Source organism: Anopheles cruzii, chromosome 2 (genome assembly GCF_943734635.1).
Source record: "Anopheles cruzii chromosome 2, idAnoCruzAS_RS32_06, whole genome shotgun sequence".
Lineage (NCBI taxonomy): Eukaryota > Metazoa > Arthropoda > Insecta > Diptera > Culicidae > Anopheles > Anopheles cruzii.
In genome coordinates, this window is record NC_069144.1 from 17413952 (window position 1) to 17432228 (window position 18277).

Consider the following 18277-nt stretch of genomic DNA (forward strand, 5'->3'; position numbering starts at 1 on the left):
CGGTCCTAAGGCCTAAGCTATGTTGAGGAGTGAAGCAAAAAAAAGCAATAACCGATACACTCTTTACACACTGCTCACGAGCAGCACACCCGCGCCTCCGACCGTAATATTTCTTCGCATTGCATCATCTATACTGACCGTTCGCCTTCGCCGACGATAGATTCTTTTGGAGGCACACACTTTGGAGGACCAAAACAAATGGATGAGGGGGGGGGGAACCACTATAAACGTTCATGCCCTATAACTCCGGCACACAATACATAACTACATTAGGCCGCCGCGCGGTGGTGGTGAAAGCGCAAAGTGGTTGCTCGTGTCACGCGAAAAGTGCGCGCGGCACACAGTGACCACCCGCAACACCGTCTGCCGGTGGTTACCACACACGATGATGAAGATTTTCCACCCAAGACCTTCCTCCCAGGGGGCACACAGATGGTTTCCATATCTTTGGAACGCACGCACCATCCACACGGTTTTCCTCGCGAGGCCGCCTCGTGTGACTTCCTCTCGTGTGTAGGAAAACACGGGAGAAGACCACAAAGAAACACGGAATGTGTGTGTGAGAAACATATTAGCCCAGCATAAATAGTAACAAACCGCGGCCGGTGCGCGCCTGTGTTGGCCACAAGAGTTGGACAAACAAACGAACAAACCCGGGAGGATTCGGGAGAGAAACTCTCCCGGGCCGGGCGATAAATATTTATCCCTTTTGAATCGGCGGCCGATAAGTCGTTTGTCAGCTGCTCGGATTAGACGCTTTGCAGTAGTTTCTTCCCAGAATGCGGCTTGTTTGTTAAGGGGCAGAGACTATGGGACTCACAATTGTCGAAGAGGCTGTTTGATGAAGGTCCCGTTTCTGTGCTCAAATCCCACATCCTTGGTGACGCGATTGACACTTACCTACAATGAAAGAAAGAAAGCATAATTAGTAACATTGTCAAACGATCGTTATTTTGGAGAGATTAAATTTCAAAAGAAGGCAAAAAGTAGTAACAAATCTACAGTGTTAGAGTAGCAACGATTGCACTTCAAAACTATTTCCTTCAACTTGATTTCCGCGCCCATAAAGCTGCGCCCTCCTGTCAGTCTAGGTGCGAGGGTTGCGAAAAAGAGCACCACTTTCTGCATCATCAACCAAAAAAACAAACAAATCTCTCACCTCCGGGGGTTCTAACCAAGAAACAAAAACAACCTCAGCCGGCTAATAAAGACTGATGGCCCCCCAAAGGAGGTGGTGGGTATCGAAATGGTCCACCACAGCACACATGTCCGCCTTGCCCCGTGAATGTTCCTCCTTCTATCGCTCCTTAACCTTGGAGGTGCTTTGGCCTGAGGTTTTCCACCAATTCTGTCCGCTCGGTACGAATTTCGCGGGCAGGTTATTTTTAAAAGCAATTTTCCAAACACACCCAACATATTACATACGCGGACGGACGGGACGGGTACATTACGCGCTCTTTACACGCGCGAACCCCAGAGCCCGGAAGAAGCTTCGGCACATAAAGGGTTGTGGAATGCGGTGTTGTGTTGCGGCACCAAACCGCCCGTTCTCGCTGTTTCCCAGTCCCAGAAGAAGTTTTTCTGATGGAACAGATCCTGTGCACGATATTTGTAGGGCAAGGCGCTGATGGGACGCGCCAATGATTGATATGACCATGTGCGAGATTGGTGTATGGGCGCGCACACACACACACACAGACACACCCGTGTCTTTGTCTTTGGGAGTGGAAAATCCACTTGATCTGGTGCGAGCACTTGAACAGCGCGGCCGGGACGGGGGCCAGCCCCAGCACCCTCCAGGACCTTCGGGTGAAGTCGAGAAAATCTTCACTTCTTTACCGGCCGCCTCTTCACCGGCCGATGCCCCCTCCGGCCCTCGTAGAACAGTGCACAGGCGCGCTGCTGCTCAGTAAATCAGCTCTGAAGTGGCCCCGGTCCGTACATCAAGATAAAGAAAGCCAGGCCGGACTGAGTCACCCGGATTGGCAAAGCAGCGGCCGCAGCATAGGCTTATTATGATGGAGTAAAGACATCACACGCACGTCACCACCCCACGAGCGATACGGCGTGCGCGAGTTCGCGCACTCTAGAAACCTTCGCGGGAAATATGCTCTCAGACGCAAACCAGAGGGACAGGAAACACGATCGGCAGCATAAAATTGTAACAGCAAATGATTGGTGTTTCACATCGAAGCTGCAGCCGGCGACCGGCAAGGTCCTACAAGGGCCCCGGTTGCGTTGCGAAGGTGATTGACCTTCAGAAATCCATTGACGGACGTAAAACATCGATCAACTTGGTCCCTTGTGTTTGTAGCATAGCCACAGCACGCCACACCACGCCATAGGCTAGTGCACTTGACAGTGTAGTTTATGACTCTCTCCTGGCGGCGATGCATGCCACGTCGCGCCCCAGCAGCACATGATTTGGACCTTTGGAGATTTATTTTCGGGTCGGCTACTTGTAGACTCACCACGCTCCGGGATCCGAGGTCCGAGAGATTGAAAATAAATCATTTTTCGGAAAACTATGCAAAGACCGCACGGGCCGCGAACCATAAACCTGGCCCAGAGACCAAGGCACATCATCTTAACCTGCACCTCTTCTTGTGAGCCCCGCAAAAGCTAGGGGCTCAAAAAAATTTCTTGGGAGATTGCGAGAAATCGCACGCAGTTGCCACATTTTTGGAAAACCATTAAGTTTGGCCCATAAATTTTGCGGCGGAGAAGAACACGCGAAAAGGCATCCGTGACCAGTGACCGGTCGAGAGATTTCGATCTGCGGCTTGCTGTGCGTGTGTTCGCCAGAAGCATAGTATTACAATAGCAGCAAGAGCAGCAGCAGTTTGCGTTCTTAATTACTGCCCCCCTTCGACCTATGAGAGCAGTAGCAGGGTCGCGTACGGGGGTGCGGGGTCAGAGACGCCAAAAGCGAGCGATAAAAATTGCTGTGACTAATTAATCAAAAACCCGTTCTCCGGCGCCCCTCTCAGATCTCGAGACCTATTCGACGCCGAGTTCCTTCCGTTTTTTCTCGTTCACATCCCGGCGGCTGCTGATGTTATTCGACCTTCTATCCAGATCCGTCGTTCGTCGGTCTGCGCTTGAGGAAGGAAGTTCTCAAACGGAGGAAACATAAATTGCCAAGTGCGAGACCCTCCGAGCTAGGCGGCAAAAAATACACCCACAACAACCGTAGCATCGAAGGCCCTCTCTCGATTGCCCCTTTCGGGGGCATGCTATCAACACCGGCACGAGATCGCCGCCTTCGACGGGCGACGAACCAATTAGTCCGGGGGACTAATTTCCTAAGAAAACTTCTACCGGCACAATGGATGGGTGTGTTTAAATATTAAAATTAGCGAAGATGCTACACTCAGAGCTACTCAGAACGGCAGACCTCACAACCTCAACACGCGAGCGCTGTCGGAGGGGTCAAAGATAACGTTGGTAATGCGGGCACCCTCCTGGTCTAACCCGGCAGTGCCAAGAATGCAGGAGAGGTCATCGCGAGTGGGTTATCGCGGCGTCTTATCTTCAGTAGCGCTCTCTGACGACCAACGCCGACACACACCGGGGATCTCGAATCGACCAGACCAGACTCTCATCTCCTTGAACCAGGCCCAACACCAGCGAGCTGCGCACTCCATCATCACTTCGCTTCCAGCCAGAACTTCGGGCGAGAGTCGGACGATGCAAGGGTGTAGTATCATAGGGCTGCCCGTAAGGTCACGATAGGAATGCAGCGCAACCGTCGCACAGTTATTTATATGGCCGTAGCCGTGGTACTACACAATCAGCGTAGCGTAGCGTTGGTCATTTACATGTACGGCTGCTCTCTGGCCTCTCCAATTTTACTTGGAGCTCGGCTCACGGCACGGCAAGGAATGTGTGTCCGTTCCGCAGTCGTCCGCGTACACTACTTATTAATATGGAGCCGTGCGCGGTGCGCATATGGAGTGTGGTGCTTAAAATGGCATCAAATGGAATCGCGCACAGACTCTGGGGACATTCCGGGATGTGCAAATTAAGACATACACGTGACGCGATGCGATACAGATACGGCGCAGAAGATCCTCACTTCTCATTACGTGGACACTCGATTAGAGCGCCCCTTCTCGAAGTTTGAAACAGTGTACCAGTCAGTCAAACAAGTTCTGACAGCAACACTCCGAAACTGCCCATCACTGCCTTGTCGTCTGCAGCTCTCAAACTCAACGAGCCGGCACCGAGCTGATTTGTGCCATTTGTTGGCCGTGGCCAAAATTCCGGTTAAAAACAATAACGCAAGGCCAACGCAACTGGCGACTGGACACAAGTTCGCAGAACGAACGCTTCATCATCATCGCGGCCGCCGCGACTCTGGAGAGCCGGAGATGACTCATGTACTATATTTATACTTCTCGCCCCGCCGTGTGCGGTTTCCGACTCGCAGCTATGTTGCCCGCAGCAGCAGGAGCAGCAAAAACGGGTTATTCTGCCAGCCCCGTCTCCACAGTGCACAGCATGATAATTCCCTCGCCAGTCCGGCAGTCTGGGTGCGGTGTGATTAGCTTGCGCGGTGCAACGCTCCACAGGAAGCCGACCGATGAGCTAATCCCTCGGCTGGCGGCCGGGCACTTCCTGGCCAGCCAAACTCCCGGCAGACATAGGTGTGTGACGGGCACATGCGACTGAGCAAAAAATAACCGTTTCAGCAGCAGGCAGAGTGATGTTTATTTTTTTGTCAAGAATAATGTCAAACATCGACCACCAGCGAGCGAGAGACAGAACGGGGTCGGTAGAACTCCTTCCTCGACCGTCACAAGTCGCATAATCTCCAGTCGGCTGCATCAACCGTCATCAAGCTGATAGCAGGTTTGGAAAGGCCCAACAGGGCCCAGAGCCGTGGCCGATGATGAGGTCACGGATCGGAGTGTTGTAGCGATTGGTTCGGGAAAGGAAAAGGAAAAGTAAAATAAATGAGATTGCTCTCAACGACACCGAAACATTGACGATGATGGTGAAATGGGAAAAATAAAATAAACCTAATCATAATGTGTAGTTGGTTGCACCAGCAGCACCAGATTATCTTGGTTCAGCCCTGGTCCAACACGAGCACTTTCTATTTTTCCCTCAGCCATCTTTTTCACCGCAATAATCTCTATTGCGCGGTGTGGTTCAATTTTTCTTTTCTATGTTGCTTTAGCTGCCCAAAGTGCCCGGTCTCCGATCGGGATCTCGAAAGTTGAGCGAGTTGCTTGGCGCTGGCAGCAGCTAAAATTCGTCGCACCAAGTAGAGTGGCTGGCCGCCACACCTGGCAGGTGTGTGAGAGAGCGGCCCGTAGACGGGCGGACATTAACGCGGAAAATTACATTCCATATCCTTTCCCATCGCTCGCATCGCCCGTAATCATATGCATTGAAGAGAGCGCGCGTCAAAGCAAGAGATCTTTTCGAAGCGAAAATCGTTTCGAGTCCAAATCTCGACCCAGCGCACAACGCGGAGACGCGGATGTTGGAACGGGCGCCTTCGCGCAATAACGGATAATCATCCTCTTACAACACCCCGGCCCGGCCCGGACTTCCGGAGCACTCTCCAGTTGAGGCGCGACCCCGCCCGGACATAAATATGTAATTTGTTTCTCCTCCGCTTCGCCGCGCGGCTCTGTTGCTTCCTTTTTCGCGTTGAGACATTACATTATTTTCATGCTGCTTCGTGAGCACTCTGTGCCGCGTAAATTTTGCGCATCGAAAGTGAACCAAAGCCACCGCCCATCGCAAAGTGCCACCACCCCCGCCGACGGGGAAAAGCTCCTGAAGCGCCCATCTAAATTGCAGTTTTACACACTCGGCCGGTTTCATAAGAGCGCACACATCTTATCTGTGTGGGCCTTCTTTTTTGCCATAAAACACAGGTGTGTTTATTTTATGGTTTACTTTCAGCTAAAATATAATCCTTTTTTGCCTTTTAGTAAGCAAAAGCCGTAAATAAAAAGAGAATGCGCTTGTGCACAGTTCGCTGCTGCGCGGTGATGCATCCAGCGCCACCAAAAGGAAGGAAATTAATATTTTCCACCAATTATTGGGCAAACGGCGGACCGGACCGGAAGCCACAGATCGAAACTCCACGGGCTCCAGCAGCACCGGTCGTAATGAATCAGTCGCGCGCCCGCTGGTCGCTGTTTGGATTCGTATTCCGTTTTGAAACCAATTTCCTGGATGCGCTTGCTCACCTATTTTTAAGACCCAACGGGCCACGCGTGCCGTGAGTTTGTTGGGTCAAGTAAATAAATAATGCACACACCAACGCCCGCGTCGTGGCGGCCGGGAGTATCAACAAACTAATGAGCTAGCGAGAAATTAGCGAGAATTTTGTAGAAACGTTAGATGGTCAATTTATGTGACACAAAAAGGCTGGCGCCAACTCTTTCCACCGATACGGTGGGGGGCGGTGCGCTTCAGTTTAGAAAATGGAAACTTCTTCCCAACGTTCATGTTTTGTGTGACTCTCTGTGACAAAACGGATGTGTGAAAGGGTTGGCCAAGCGGTCCTTGCTGTGGGTGTAATTAGCGTTGATTGCGCGGACATGATTTAAATATCTTGATTGCAATACTTTCAACGATCGGACCCGCAGCTCTAGAACACACGGTGATAGTGTGGGTTCGTGGGGGCTCGATACAAAAAAGAGCCAGGCTCAGGTGGTCCCCACCGTCATTAAGGAATGCAAAGCACAACACCGAAGCACTACCGTGGCGCGGCCCGGTTACGTCCTTCGGTCGATCTTGAGCTCGTAAGGCCACAAGAATGGTCGGACCGGTCGGCGCGTGACACGAAAAAAGGGGTCATTTTGAACTTCGGCATCGGCACCGGAAAGGGGTTGCTGATTGCCTTTTAATGGCGGTTATTTTCGGACCAACGTACCTCCCGAACGCCGCGAAGCACTGAGTTGGTCATATTTTTTATGCCCTCCTCTTCAAAAACATAAACTCGGCCGCAGCCAGAGAGAGCGAGCGGCTCTACGATTGTAGATTAATGTGTTAATTATTATTACAACTAACTTTTGCATCATTAGCAGAAAGGTTGGTAAGGACTGCAACTAAACATCCAGCATGTGCCATTACTCATCGGGCGTGCGTGAATTTTAATCTCCAATAGCTTTATTAAATGGGCATCACAAAAATCCATGTTGCACCGCCCTCGGAACGTGGCGACCATCATTCTGTGCATTCCTGCGCTGCGGAGTTTCCGAGAGTTGCTGCGGATTGCTGTGTTTGCGTACGTGGCATGCATTATTCAAACAAACCGGAGCCGAAGCCGGAGCCGGAGCCGATCTCTTTTAACATTCATTCGCGGCACATCCGCGAGAAGGCGCGAGAGGACTCTCGACACAGCAAGCGCACCACCTTCAGCAAGTAACTTCAAGGTCAGCCGCCGCCGCCAATCGACGCAAATTCCCAATAGAGGGCACACGCGCACACACCGCCCGCTTCTTTTTGGTGATGTTCTTTTTTCCCAAGAAGAATTCCAAAGATGGGTACTTTCCGGAGGGTTCCCACAGTCCCCGCGTTACGTCTTGGTCGTAAATTGCAAAACTTTGCAACCCACAAAACATTGCCGGCCGGGAGATTTGCAAAGCCGGAGCCGGGGGGCAGGGGCTGTGCCAACCTGTCTGCCAACACTCGCATCATCAGACAGTAAGTATAGGTCCCGGTTCGTCCGGGGCCTTCATTCGTCATCCCGTGGGCCCCTGGGGCGGGGATAAGACAACCGGGCGGGTCGGGCGTCGTGACAGATTCGCCTGAACAATGAGGCGTTGTAGCAGTTGTAGCGACACAACGCGACACACAGGCAAAAGGCCATCCGCTCCCCGCTCCGTGTGACACAATGATTGATGATCATCATCATTCTGGATGGACACTGTCACGTCACGAGCCGCTTCAACATAATAATAAAAATAATAAATAAATAAATAAGTCCCCCCGCCCCCGTCTCTCTGTGTTCAAAAACTCCGATTTGTGTGTCACGCCGATCAACTTTTGATGACTTCTACACGTCACATGACAACAACAGGACACCGGACCCCGGAGGGTGGTGGTCCACACTCGTTGTCTCGGAAAGAAAGTTTGGGGTTCGTGCCTCGCCCCAAAAATAAAAAATACCCCACAGTAATGTAAACAAAACGGAGCAACGGAGCGAGAGCCCATCGGAGAGCATAGCTGCCCCGAAAAAAACAAGTTGCTTCAATTTAATTTCACTTTCTTGTTATTCGATGTTGCCTCCTCTGCCGAGTACGTAGTAGTAGTGGAAGCGGCCTCTGGCCACGCTTCGATAAGCTTCCGACGGTGAGCCAAGGCGATTTGCAATTCATGAACACACACACACACTGAGAGCGTGGCCCAAAACGTGGTTGACCATCACGGGGGGGACCGTGGTCGCCTCCGGAGTTATGCTCCAGAAACCCCCCCAAAACCGCCGATGCGCAATTGATGTTGATGAGCGCAAACTTCTCCACTCGAGAGAGCCACGTTTGGGGCCGACGTTACTTTACGTTACGTCGCCACAGAGCCTCAGCATAAAGTGCGCCACCGAAAAGTGTTACTTAGGGAAGACACCCATCATTGCACCTTCAGCGCGATAGAAGGCGAGAAGCGCGCTGTCAAAATTATCTTAACGCGCATCACGTGCAAATTATAGCATAGCATAAAAAAAATCGACGACCGGGGGGGGACGTCCGCAAGACCGAGTGAGTGACGGTGGTGCCTCGGAAGCGGTGGTTGACCTCACCCAGGGCGCCCCACAGAGTCCGCAAACAAAAAAATTGGCCGCATGAAAGGAAACCTTTTCTTCCCCAGCTGCTGCAACATGGCAGCCGAGGAGCATGATGATGTTGGGTAAAAAAAGGAGAAAGAAAACAAAAACAAGTGCAAGGCCCCATCAGTCGGGCGGCCAGGCGATGGCGACGGGGAAGCGACGGTGGCGGCGGTGGATGAGCCTCCCCACAGTGGCCGAATTCGTGGCCGGCGGATCGAAAGGAAGGAAAGGTAGGTGGCCGTGCGCGCTTTACCGCGTCACTTTACGACTTTCTCCAAAGCGAGGCTTCGACAATTTCCTCGGATGAAGGAGGAAGCAGCCGGGGCGCCAGACTGGCCTGGGCCGGAAAAATCCGTCAATTAGAGCGCATTAATAAACGTGGTACACACACACACACACACACACACACAGGAAACAGCGCTGCCATTTTCGCCAAACGCTTTCCTCCTTCTCAGCGCAGCACTCGATCTCTCTCTCTCTCTCCAGAGGTAGGGTTTGCATTTCCCAGGCGCCGTTTTTTTTTTTGAGTGTTGATGTGTGCAAAACACTCCTTTGTGCTTTGTTGTTCACTCCGCTGAGTTTCCGCTCGCACAATGTAATGGGGCATGCTTTTCGCTCAGCAACATACTTTTCTATGCGCCTCACATTGCCACCAACAGTTGGTGTTCTTACGTCACACGCCAGCATAAAGCATAAAATAAAATTACAAAACTAATTGCGATCGAGTTGATCGACCCATTCGAGAATGCTGCTGGTTTCGGTATGCTGGTCCGGTCAAATCAAAAGGAACGCTGAACGTTCCCAAACAACAACCGATTGACCCTTTCAAGTAGTAATGCCGAACACGAATAAGAAATCAAATTATGCTCCAGCATAATGCACACGTAAAGTTGCTGCCACCAACATCATGCGCCATGATGCTACTCTCGACCCGCCCGCTAGGGGTTTGCTGCAGCTCGGCCTAAACCTCCCGAGAGAATTAAATCAATTGAATAATTGATTCCCGTTCCCGAAAAATGTCGACCAACACACATCATGCTGCAGCAACATATGCCGGCGCTGGCGAGGTCGGCCAACATGGGAACGGCAATCAGCTGCGAGTTCACCACCACTCCAGCGACCAGCATCGTCGAAAGACTCGACCCCCCGACAGTAACTGATACCATTTTGGGGCCCCACGATTGATCATGCGATCGAGCGTGCATTGCTGGGTTGACCGCCATCAAACTTTGACCCCCGGAACCAGGTCCGGACACCGCCAAGTTTACACTTCCTGCTCGTGCTCTGGCCGGACGGACGCAATTTTCTCCCGGTTCCAAGAGTAGTGGAAAAGAGAAACGGCCGGCCAGCGACCTTGCCAATTCCGGGGCCTCTCGGCTCTGGCTGATTGATTTATTGGTGGTAACAGGAATTAAATTAATCGACCAGCAGCCAGCCAGCCAGCACCACAGAGTGCAGCATAAATGAGGCAGCATGATGCCGGTCGGACTCATTTCTGGCGGTGAACCTTCTCTATTTTGTTTGATTGGCGCTGCCGCTACTGCCGCGGGTCATTAATCGCGGCTTTCCCGTATCGGCCAGTGGCAGCAACATAGGGTGCAGCATGCAGGTCTCCTGGGCAGTGAAAGTATTTAAAAGGATCTACCCGTGAGCCTATCAAGAGCCGAGACCGCCGGGACGGGGAAATGGATTCAAAGTTCAACAAAGATCGATTTGAATTTATGTTGCCGTTTTATGAACCAGCAGCCGTGCCGTGGAACGGGGTTTTCCGGAATCGGACAGCAAATGGCGAACCGTTGATATACCGCACCACCGTGAAATGGTCATTTTTGAGAGAATTTTACAAGCCCACTCGCCACCGTTAGGGCTGTTTCTCCCACTCAGTTGCCTTCGTCCAGGAATGCGTGATGGCATCGTGATGGCGGCGGCCCACATTTTATGCATCTTGTCCCTCGTTGTTTTTTTTTCTTCTCCTAGTTCGCTGCCTGATAAAATACCTCTCATTCTGGGACCATCATCGCTAACGATCAATCAAACAGGGGCTCTCTTCGTCGTCCGGGCGAAAGTCAAAGAGGGCGATTTGGTGCCGAGGGCGGAGGGAACGCGCATTCCTTTGGCGGGGATTGGGGAAGCATAAAACCGACGCCCCGGCGAACCCCGCGGCCCCGTTATAGGTTCGAAAGGTTCGGCGAGCGCGACCAACGCAATAAACTCATAAAAATCTATCGGACAAAGCAAAGGCGAAGCGGTCCCGAAGAAACCCAGAAGAGTGCACACATTCCGTTGCTAATTTGAATAATTATCTCGGTTACTTTGCTCGGCTATCTTTACGACAAGCGTTCCCCGGTCCCGTTCTGGTGTCCACGAAGGAATGCCTATCGACCAGGCAGGGGTTCCTTCGTGCAAGTCTACAATTCGATGACCAGTAATGTTATCGTTGCGGACACTGTTACACGAAATTGTAGGAAACCCCGAACCCGAAACCCGGAGCATAGTTTGATAATAACAACATTTGATTTGTGTTCTAGAATTGTTTCATTGCAATAAATTCCCAAAAATATATTGATCGGGCCGGAATGGGAATGAAAATTTTCTAACAGCGGATGCAATGCTGAACGCGGAACGACATCTAGCAAAGCATAACGAGACGACTGGAAAATGGAACTAATTTGGCGGCTAATAGTATAATTTGTAATCAAATTACTCGCCCCATTTCTATGTTGGTGACCGTCAACCCCGTTCCGTTCGCTCGTACATGTGACGAGAATTTATCAGCGGCCTGCATCGGGCCGTTGCTCGAGGTACAAAGTAATTTCACGCCTTTCCCAGCTCTTGCTCAACACATTCCCGCAGACACACACACACACCCCCCCATTAAATCACCATTTACGAAAGTCCCCTTTTTTTCAAGTCCCGTTTGTTTGAAGTGTTCCCTGTGGTGTTCCAGGCCCACATTCTTGGCGGCCAGATATCCGACCGGCAGGCACACACATTGCCACGTTTCGATGATGCCGTCCCGAGCGACCAACGACGAAGCGGGAAAACCACTTCAAGCAACACTTTTCACTTCACTTATGTTGCCGCGACGTCTGGACCGGCCTGGAGTGGGCAGAATAGACGCGAAACGGAAGCGTCTCGCGTTCTCCTTCGCTTCTAGCACCGCGCGCCACACATAAGCCCGTTAGGCGAGCGGAAAGGCGAAAGCGAAAGAAAACGGGACCCGAGAGACCGAGGAGCGGTTGTTACTTTCTTTCGCGCCGAAGACGCTCCCATTCTCTCGGGAAGGGAAAGTGTGACGCAAGCAGCGTGACGAGCGTGGTGCGGTTCGAGACGTTCTGGCGCGCGCGTCCCACAACTTGTGGACACTTGTGGCATCGGATATCTTATCGGAGGGCCCCCAACACCCACACGCTCCGGTTTTTGATGGTCTCTGGTCTAATTGAGTAGTTAAAACGGAAAACCCACCGCCAGAGGACACGACGACGACGGCGGCGGCACTATCTTCATCAAATCGCCGTTAATTATCGCCACGTTGGCATTTGTGGGAAGTGCTCGAGGGCTCGAGATTCGAGCTGGTTTCGAACCGGCACCACTTTATCAGGTGACAATTAGTGGTTCTCGCTCGTCGCCTTGGACGGCGCGGAACCGCTTAAATAAGTCACCACCGGAAAACTGACGTTTACTTTCTACCCTGCCTTACGGTGGTTGTGGACCACAAAAGGTCGTCCCACGCCTGTGGCCGGTGTGTCTCAGGTCAATTTATCTCGGCCCATCTCGAAAGTGAAACAAGTCGCCGACAACGGCTCAGTTTGCCATTTCGGTCCGGTGCAGAAGAGGACCCGGCGGCTTAAAATTGTGCCTTAATTTATTTCACTGCAACCAGTCTGGTCCGCGAAAGGCCACGGTGTCCAAATTCGGTCACTTTGGCCGCAGGGCCGTTGCAGGTCCGCAGCGACAGCTAATGACTCACATTAGAGCATGTGTGGGATGTGTTGTGGGCCTCGAAAACGTGACGCTGTTTCCAAGATTTATGTTTATGTAAAAGAATCACAGCACAACAGCGTACTGCCCGGGCGATAAAGGATCTGTCACCCTGACTTATTTTGCACCTGGGCGCACTACAAATTGGGAACGATCGACAACTCCGACGGTCGCCATTATTTTTGAAAAAATAATCGTTTTCCAGTAAAACAACGCCCGCAAAGGATCGACTCCGGATTCAGCGCCCTGTTCGCGAGTAAACATAAAATCCTTCGCCATCGGCGGCCTGTTGTTGAATCGATAAAAAAAAACCATAATATGAGCCACCCTGTTGAAAGGTAGAATTTATGCGCACAAACAACCTTCAATGTTTGGTTTTTTTTCTCTCTCTGTTGACGGTAGTGGGTCAGTTCTAACAGTCTTCAGTCGTTTTACTATCGCCGACGACTTGGTAACAGCCCAAGTAGCGCCGCCTTCCTTACGTTGTCCCTCAGAGACACCGGTAAACAGCATACGTACCTTCTGCCTTATGGAACCAGAAAACCAAAACAAGCATCGCGCCGAACATGTGGAGAACAGAGCACACAACCACTTCTATGTTGCGGAACCCTCGTTTAAAGGCCACAGCCAAAAACCCCTCATTTATACCCCGCTACCAACGTTTTAATTCTTTCGGCTTCTTCTTTCGCCAAGCAGGTGACAGTGGCCTGACTGTGAGTGTGTGTTTGGGAATCAAGAAAGAGGTAAGAATCCGACACACAAACGGTAACCGGTACACAGGGGTACGGAAACTAGAATTTTGTAGCACACAATAAAGACCCCAAACCTGTCGTGGACCAGTCAGCCAGGCGGACTCGCGCTCGTTAAATGGCTTCAAATCCGGACCCGCCACCAAAGCATGGCGGACGAGATTCTTTTGTTATGCTCTACGACGCTACCCCAGCCAGCCAGCCAGCCAAGGACGTCGGAAGATGCGCATGAAGGAATTTCGGTGATTCGGAAACGCAGCGAGGTAAATAAAGACGATGACGATGGCGACGACGGCCGCCGCCGCGCTCTGTGTGTGTGTGTGGTAGCCCATTATGCTGTGGTGGGTGGCGTGCGTAGGGTACAGGAGTTGGAGTCGTAAAAACCTTCACTGTTGTTGTCGGTGGCCGCCGGTCCGGTTCTACCTTTTCAAGGTCGTTAGCGCATTCTTGGGCCGGTGCCCACCAGACGAGACACCGGAAACCACACTTCAAGAAGAGTGGAGAATTTGGAGAGCCCCCTTTAAGGGTAAGGTCGGGATGGGAGGTTAGCATCAGTGCCACAACGTTACCGTTACTCCCGAGGACCCCAGCTCGAGAGGCAAGAGAAGATCAGTTCAGAGCTCGCATCGAGTGGCGTCAAGAAACGAACCTCCCAAAACCGACGTGAAAAGAGAAGAGATATAAACGGTGTATAACACACACATCGAAACAGCTTTCCCTTTTTCACGCTCTGATAACGGGGCTAAAGAAACCAATAGAAGAGGCTCAGAAGAGCCGAGCTATGGGGGGCACACGCACCACGGTTTGGCTCTTGGTAATGTATTGCCCGTGACAGAGGGAGAGAGAAAGAGAGGAAGAGGGCAACAGATAAACGGCGGTGAAATTGATGCGATCGCTGATTGATCCGCGGCATCGGACGCGGTTACATTGTTTTTCCTTCGATGTTTGCCTTCTTTCTTTTTTCAACGCCACCCCAAAACGGAGCCCTCAGTTTATCCCATGGGGAAAGGTAAGAGACAGAAAGAGAGCGAGTGTGTGTGAACGAGTGGAACGGAAAAAGGAGCACGTGGCATGCGTGGCAACGGAGAAATCGAAAACCGTGCCAGGCGTGAATAAAACAAAAATGCAATAAACATGTTCTGCTGAACGCTTTGTTGTTGCTCCTTCGCATTTTTTCACCACCGTGTGTGTGTGTGCCTTGGCCAATTGACCACGGAACACTGATGGCGGCGACCGGTGTGTGGCGAGAAATTGCGGAAGGCGGGTCAGAAATGGGGTAACTGGTTCAATTTGACGGTTTGAGTGATTTAAAAAGGGCCAAATGAGCGGGGGACTTATTTGAATTGCCGTCGAATAAACATCGAAAGATTAATTCAAAAACCCGAGAGACCAACCAACTTTTCGTCCTATTGATAAGTGTGCAGGTCAGGGAATGTCTCGTTCACGGTGTCACTCCCAAAAAGATGCCCAGCATATGTTGTGCCACCCAACGGAAACCGAACAAAAAAACCCATTCCGTTCCAGAACGGACCGTTGGCATAACATTTTTTATGGAATTTTATGCTTTCGCAGCACACACACACGCGCGGGTGGAGCTCCCATTTCGCTCGGAAGAGGTCCCCGTTTCCGAGCCATGAATCCGCGCCGGGACCGACGACGCGAAGAACCAATTTGTCTGGGGCTCCTCGCACCACCACGACTGGAAGCCTAGAGCGGGTGTGGTAGGGAAAGAGAGGCCGAGTCCGAGCATCGCTTGCGACATCACACGCACCCACACACGCTATCGGGAACGTAGCGAACGAGAGATTCTGGAATCGTCTCTTCTAAAAGAGAAAAGGAAGAAGCGTTCGCATCCCGACAGGGTTGACTAGTGAAAGAAAGAGAGGGAGAGAGAGAGAGATTCATCTTTCATGTTGGCTCCAGGAGCCCATCTCGCCAGTTCGTTATGCTGCCTTTGCGAAACATGATGCACCAACATCCCCGCAGTCGATCCACGCACACAGAGGCGCATCTGGTCCCGGGGACAAGACGCACTCTCTCGTTCTCTCTCTTCCTCACTTTCAGCACAGATTATGCTACGCACACTCGCCGACAGGACACACACACAGGACCTGTGGTGTGGTGTGGGCGATGCAAAGATGCTGAGTCGGGGCCGCCGAGCGCACCAATACCGGCGCCCGGGCTCCCGACACACTACGGCACACCAATAATGTGTGCCATCCATCGCCCTCCGGAGTGCCCAAAATGACCCGTCGTCGTCGTCGTTGCAAAACTCTTTTCCAGTTCGCACAATTCCCCAACAAACGTCCAGATTGATTGATTGAACCCGAATGTGCCGAACAAAAGTGAGCGAGAGAGATTTTAGCTAACCAAATGCCGCGGCCAGTGACACACCCCACACCTTAGGAGTTCCTCCTTGGGGAAATTTAAAAAATATATGAAAACCTGCGAAAGATCCTTCTCCTCCCGCGCACGCATTTACCTCGTACTTCAGCCCGGCCAGACGGAGCCAGGTCTCCACCTTCAGGCAGAACGGCGAGATCGAGGGCAGCATCGGGGTGCGCGTGAACTGGTAGAGGTAGACGACGTCCTTCTCGAAGTTCGCCTTGTGCACGGTCGGCTTCACTTCCTTCTCCTTCTTGGCCGGTGCCGCGGCCCCATCGGAGCTGGTGGCCGCCCCACCGTCGCCGCCCTCACCCACCGTCGCACCATCACCGTCGGCGGCGGCCACTGGCTTCTCGTCGGCCGCCTTCTTATCGTCACCACCGGCGGCCGCATCCGCCGCTGGCTTATCGGCGGCGGCGGCCGGAGTGGCTGCGGTGGCGGCGGCGGTGGCCGCGGCGACTGCTGGCTGCTCCACCTTCTTGTCCTCCTCGGCGACCGCGACCGGCTTGTTCTCTACTTCGGTGGCCATTTTTTCTTCCTTTTTTTTTGCTTGCTGTCGATGGACTCCGGATTCACTACTTTTCACACACGCACGCACTTATTCGTTTTTTTGTTGGCGGGTGGTAGTAGACAGGCTACCTAGCACTCTGGAGACGGACACGGACGAACGGACGAACGGGTGGGAGAGAGAAAGAGAGAGCACAATATAATGCCTACACACTCGTCGAACGCACCGCACGCACGCAACGCGAATAAAATGCACGTATTAAATGGAAAAGGGATTCATATGGATCCTCATTCGGGGCTCCAAGAATTCCTCTGAGCGTGTGTGTGTGTGGGTGGTTTCACGATGGAGAAAAAAAGAGAACGGCAGATAAGGAGGAAAAACCGAAATTGAAACACTTGATCTTTCGAAACTACGAAGCAAGCGTGTCGAGGGAAGTTTGCAAATAACATCACATTTAAGAGGACGAAAAGGCTCCGGAAAAAACGAGGGAAAAGCAGGATAAAACAACTGCCGAAACAGGTCTTCCCACGCACGAGGCATGATCGGGCGGCCTGTGCCGAACGCGCGCGCGCGCGAGAGAGAGAGAGAGAGAAGGATGCGTGCGAAGGATGACTCATTTTATTAATCAGGTTAAAACCAAGAGTTCGCCCCAAAAGGCTCGGCCCTCGAGAGAGTTAGTTTCCCCTTTGTCACAGCATCCTGCACGACCAACACCCAACTTTGGGGCTGGGCCAGGAAACTCCAGGTGGCCGTTAGACCGTTACTTCCGAAGCTTGGTCCTGGGTCTGGAAAAATGTATTTAGCACACCACATCACAGTTGGCTACTTGACACAGCCGAAGATCACTTAGCAACAGCACTAAATGCTCCCTCTCCCGTAGCGGTTCCTTTTCCTTTCCCACCAACCCAACTAAATGCCCGGCCGGGGCCAACGGAACCGAAGAGAGGGCGCTGCCGTCCGTGGGCTAGGATTTCTTTCCTTTTCCTCCGGCTGTTCCAATCCGGCTGTTGGGGTCCGGGGGCAATCAAAGCAACACTTTTCGCACCACAATCCGGAAAATCGCATCGTTTGCCGCACTTTTGCCGAGTTTTTCACATCGCCCACCGGGAGCCTCTTGGAAGCGATCCGTAAAGGGGCAGAAAAAATGGTGCGCGTCACTTTCCAGGCACACACGTTTTGTACAGCGCACAGGACGCCACCGACACCGGGAACGCGCACACACACACACACACGGCCCTTGCTAGTCGGGGCAGGGCAAAGGGTTCACACGAGTCTCGGAGAGAGGAACAACACAGGAAAAAAGCACGCGCGTTGGGCGTTGAAACGGCTTTGTCACGTTTCGCGTTCCCTGAAAGAATCCTTAAGGGCGCACCTTTTTTCTTTGCAGATGGTGGGCGAACAAAGCGCGCTGAGAGAGCTGGGAGGCTGCTGATGCTGCTGCTCGTTTCGAACTTTCCGCTACGAAATCTCTGACGTTACTGGGCGCTGTGGTTGCTGCTACTGCTATTCTATTGCTGCTGAGGCCGTCGCCAATGGAGAGCGTACAAAGAAGACTAGACCGCGGAGCTGGGCCGCCGCGCGCGCGATACGGGAAAAACTCGCCCGTCGCACGCACACACGCGCAAAAGGAAACTCGAAACCGCGCCGCTTCGGGAGCGGCCGCCGGAACGGGACGGCGCCGCGTGCGAGCGAGATGAGAGCTTCGGCGTCCCTTTCGCCGTCCGTAGCATAACCAACCACACACACACGAATCCCGGTTTAACGGTTGCAGCCAGCAAAGGGGTGCTGCGGGCGAGTGCATTTTGATTTTGGCCGCCACAACGGACACGCACACACACATGGCTGCCCGGTTTTTTCGTTCGC

At 52.4% G+C, this 18277-nt stretch overlaps 1 protein-coding gene across 2 annotated transcripts in view; it reads right to left on the reverse strand.

The window, feature by feature from the left end:
- The window catches only part of LOC128268400 (failed axon connections), a 40312-nt gene extending 22393 nt beyond the window's left edge, over positions 1-17919 (reverse strand). For both annotated transcript variants that reach the window (XM_053005476.1, XM_053005475.1), the window contains exons 1-2: positions 17787-17919; positions 16004-16553 (exon numbers count right to left, since the gene is read on the reverse strand). In XM_053005476.1, coding sequence (XP_052861436.1) covers positions 16004-16435 — 432 coding nt within the window. In that variant the 5' untranslated portion in view covers positions 16436-16553; positions 17787-17919. The remainder of the gene's footprint in view (positions 1-16003; positions 16554-17786) is intronic.
- Positions 17920-18277: the final 358 nt, after the last annotated feature.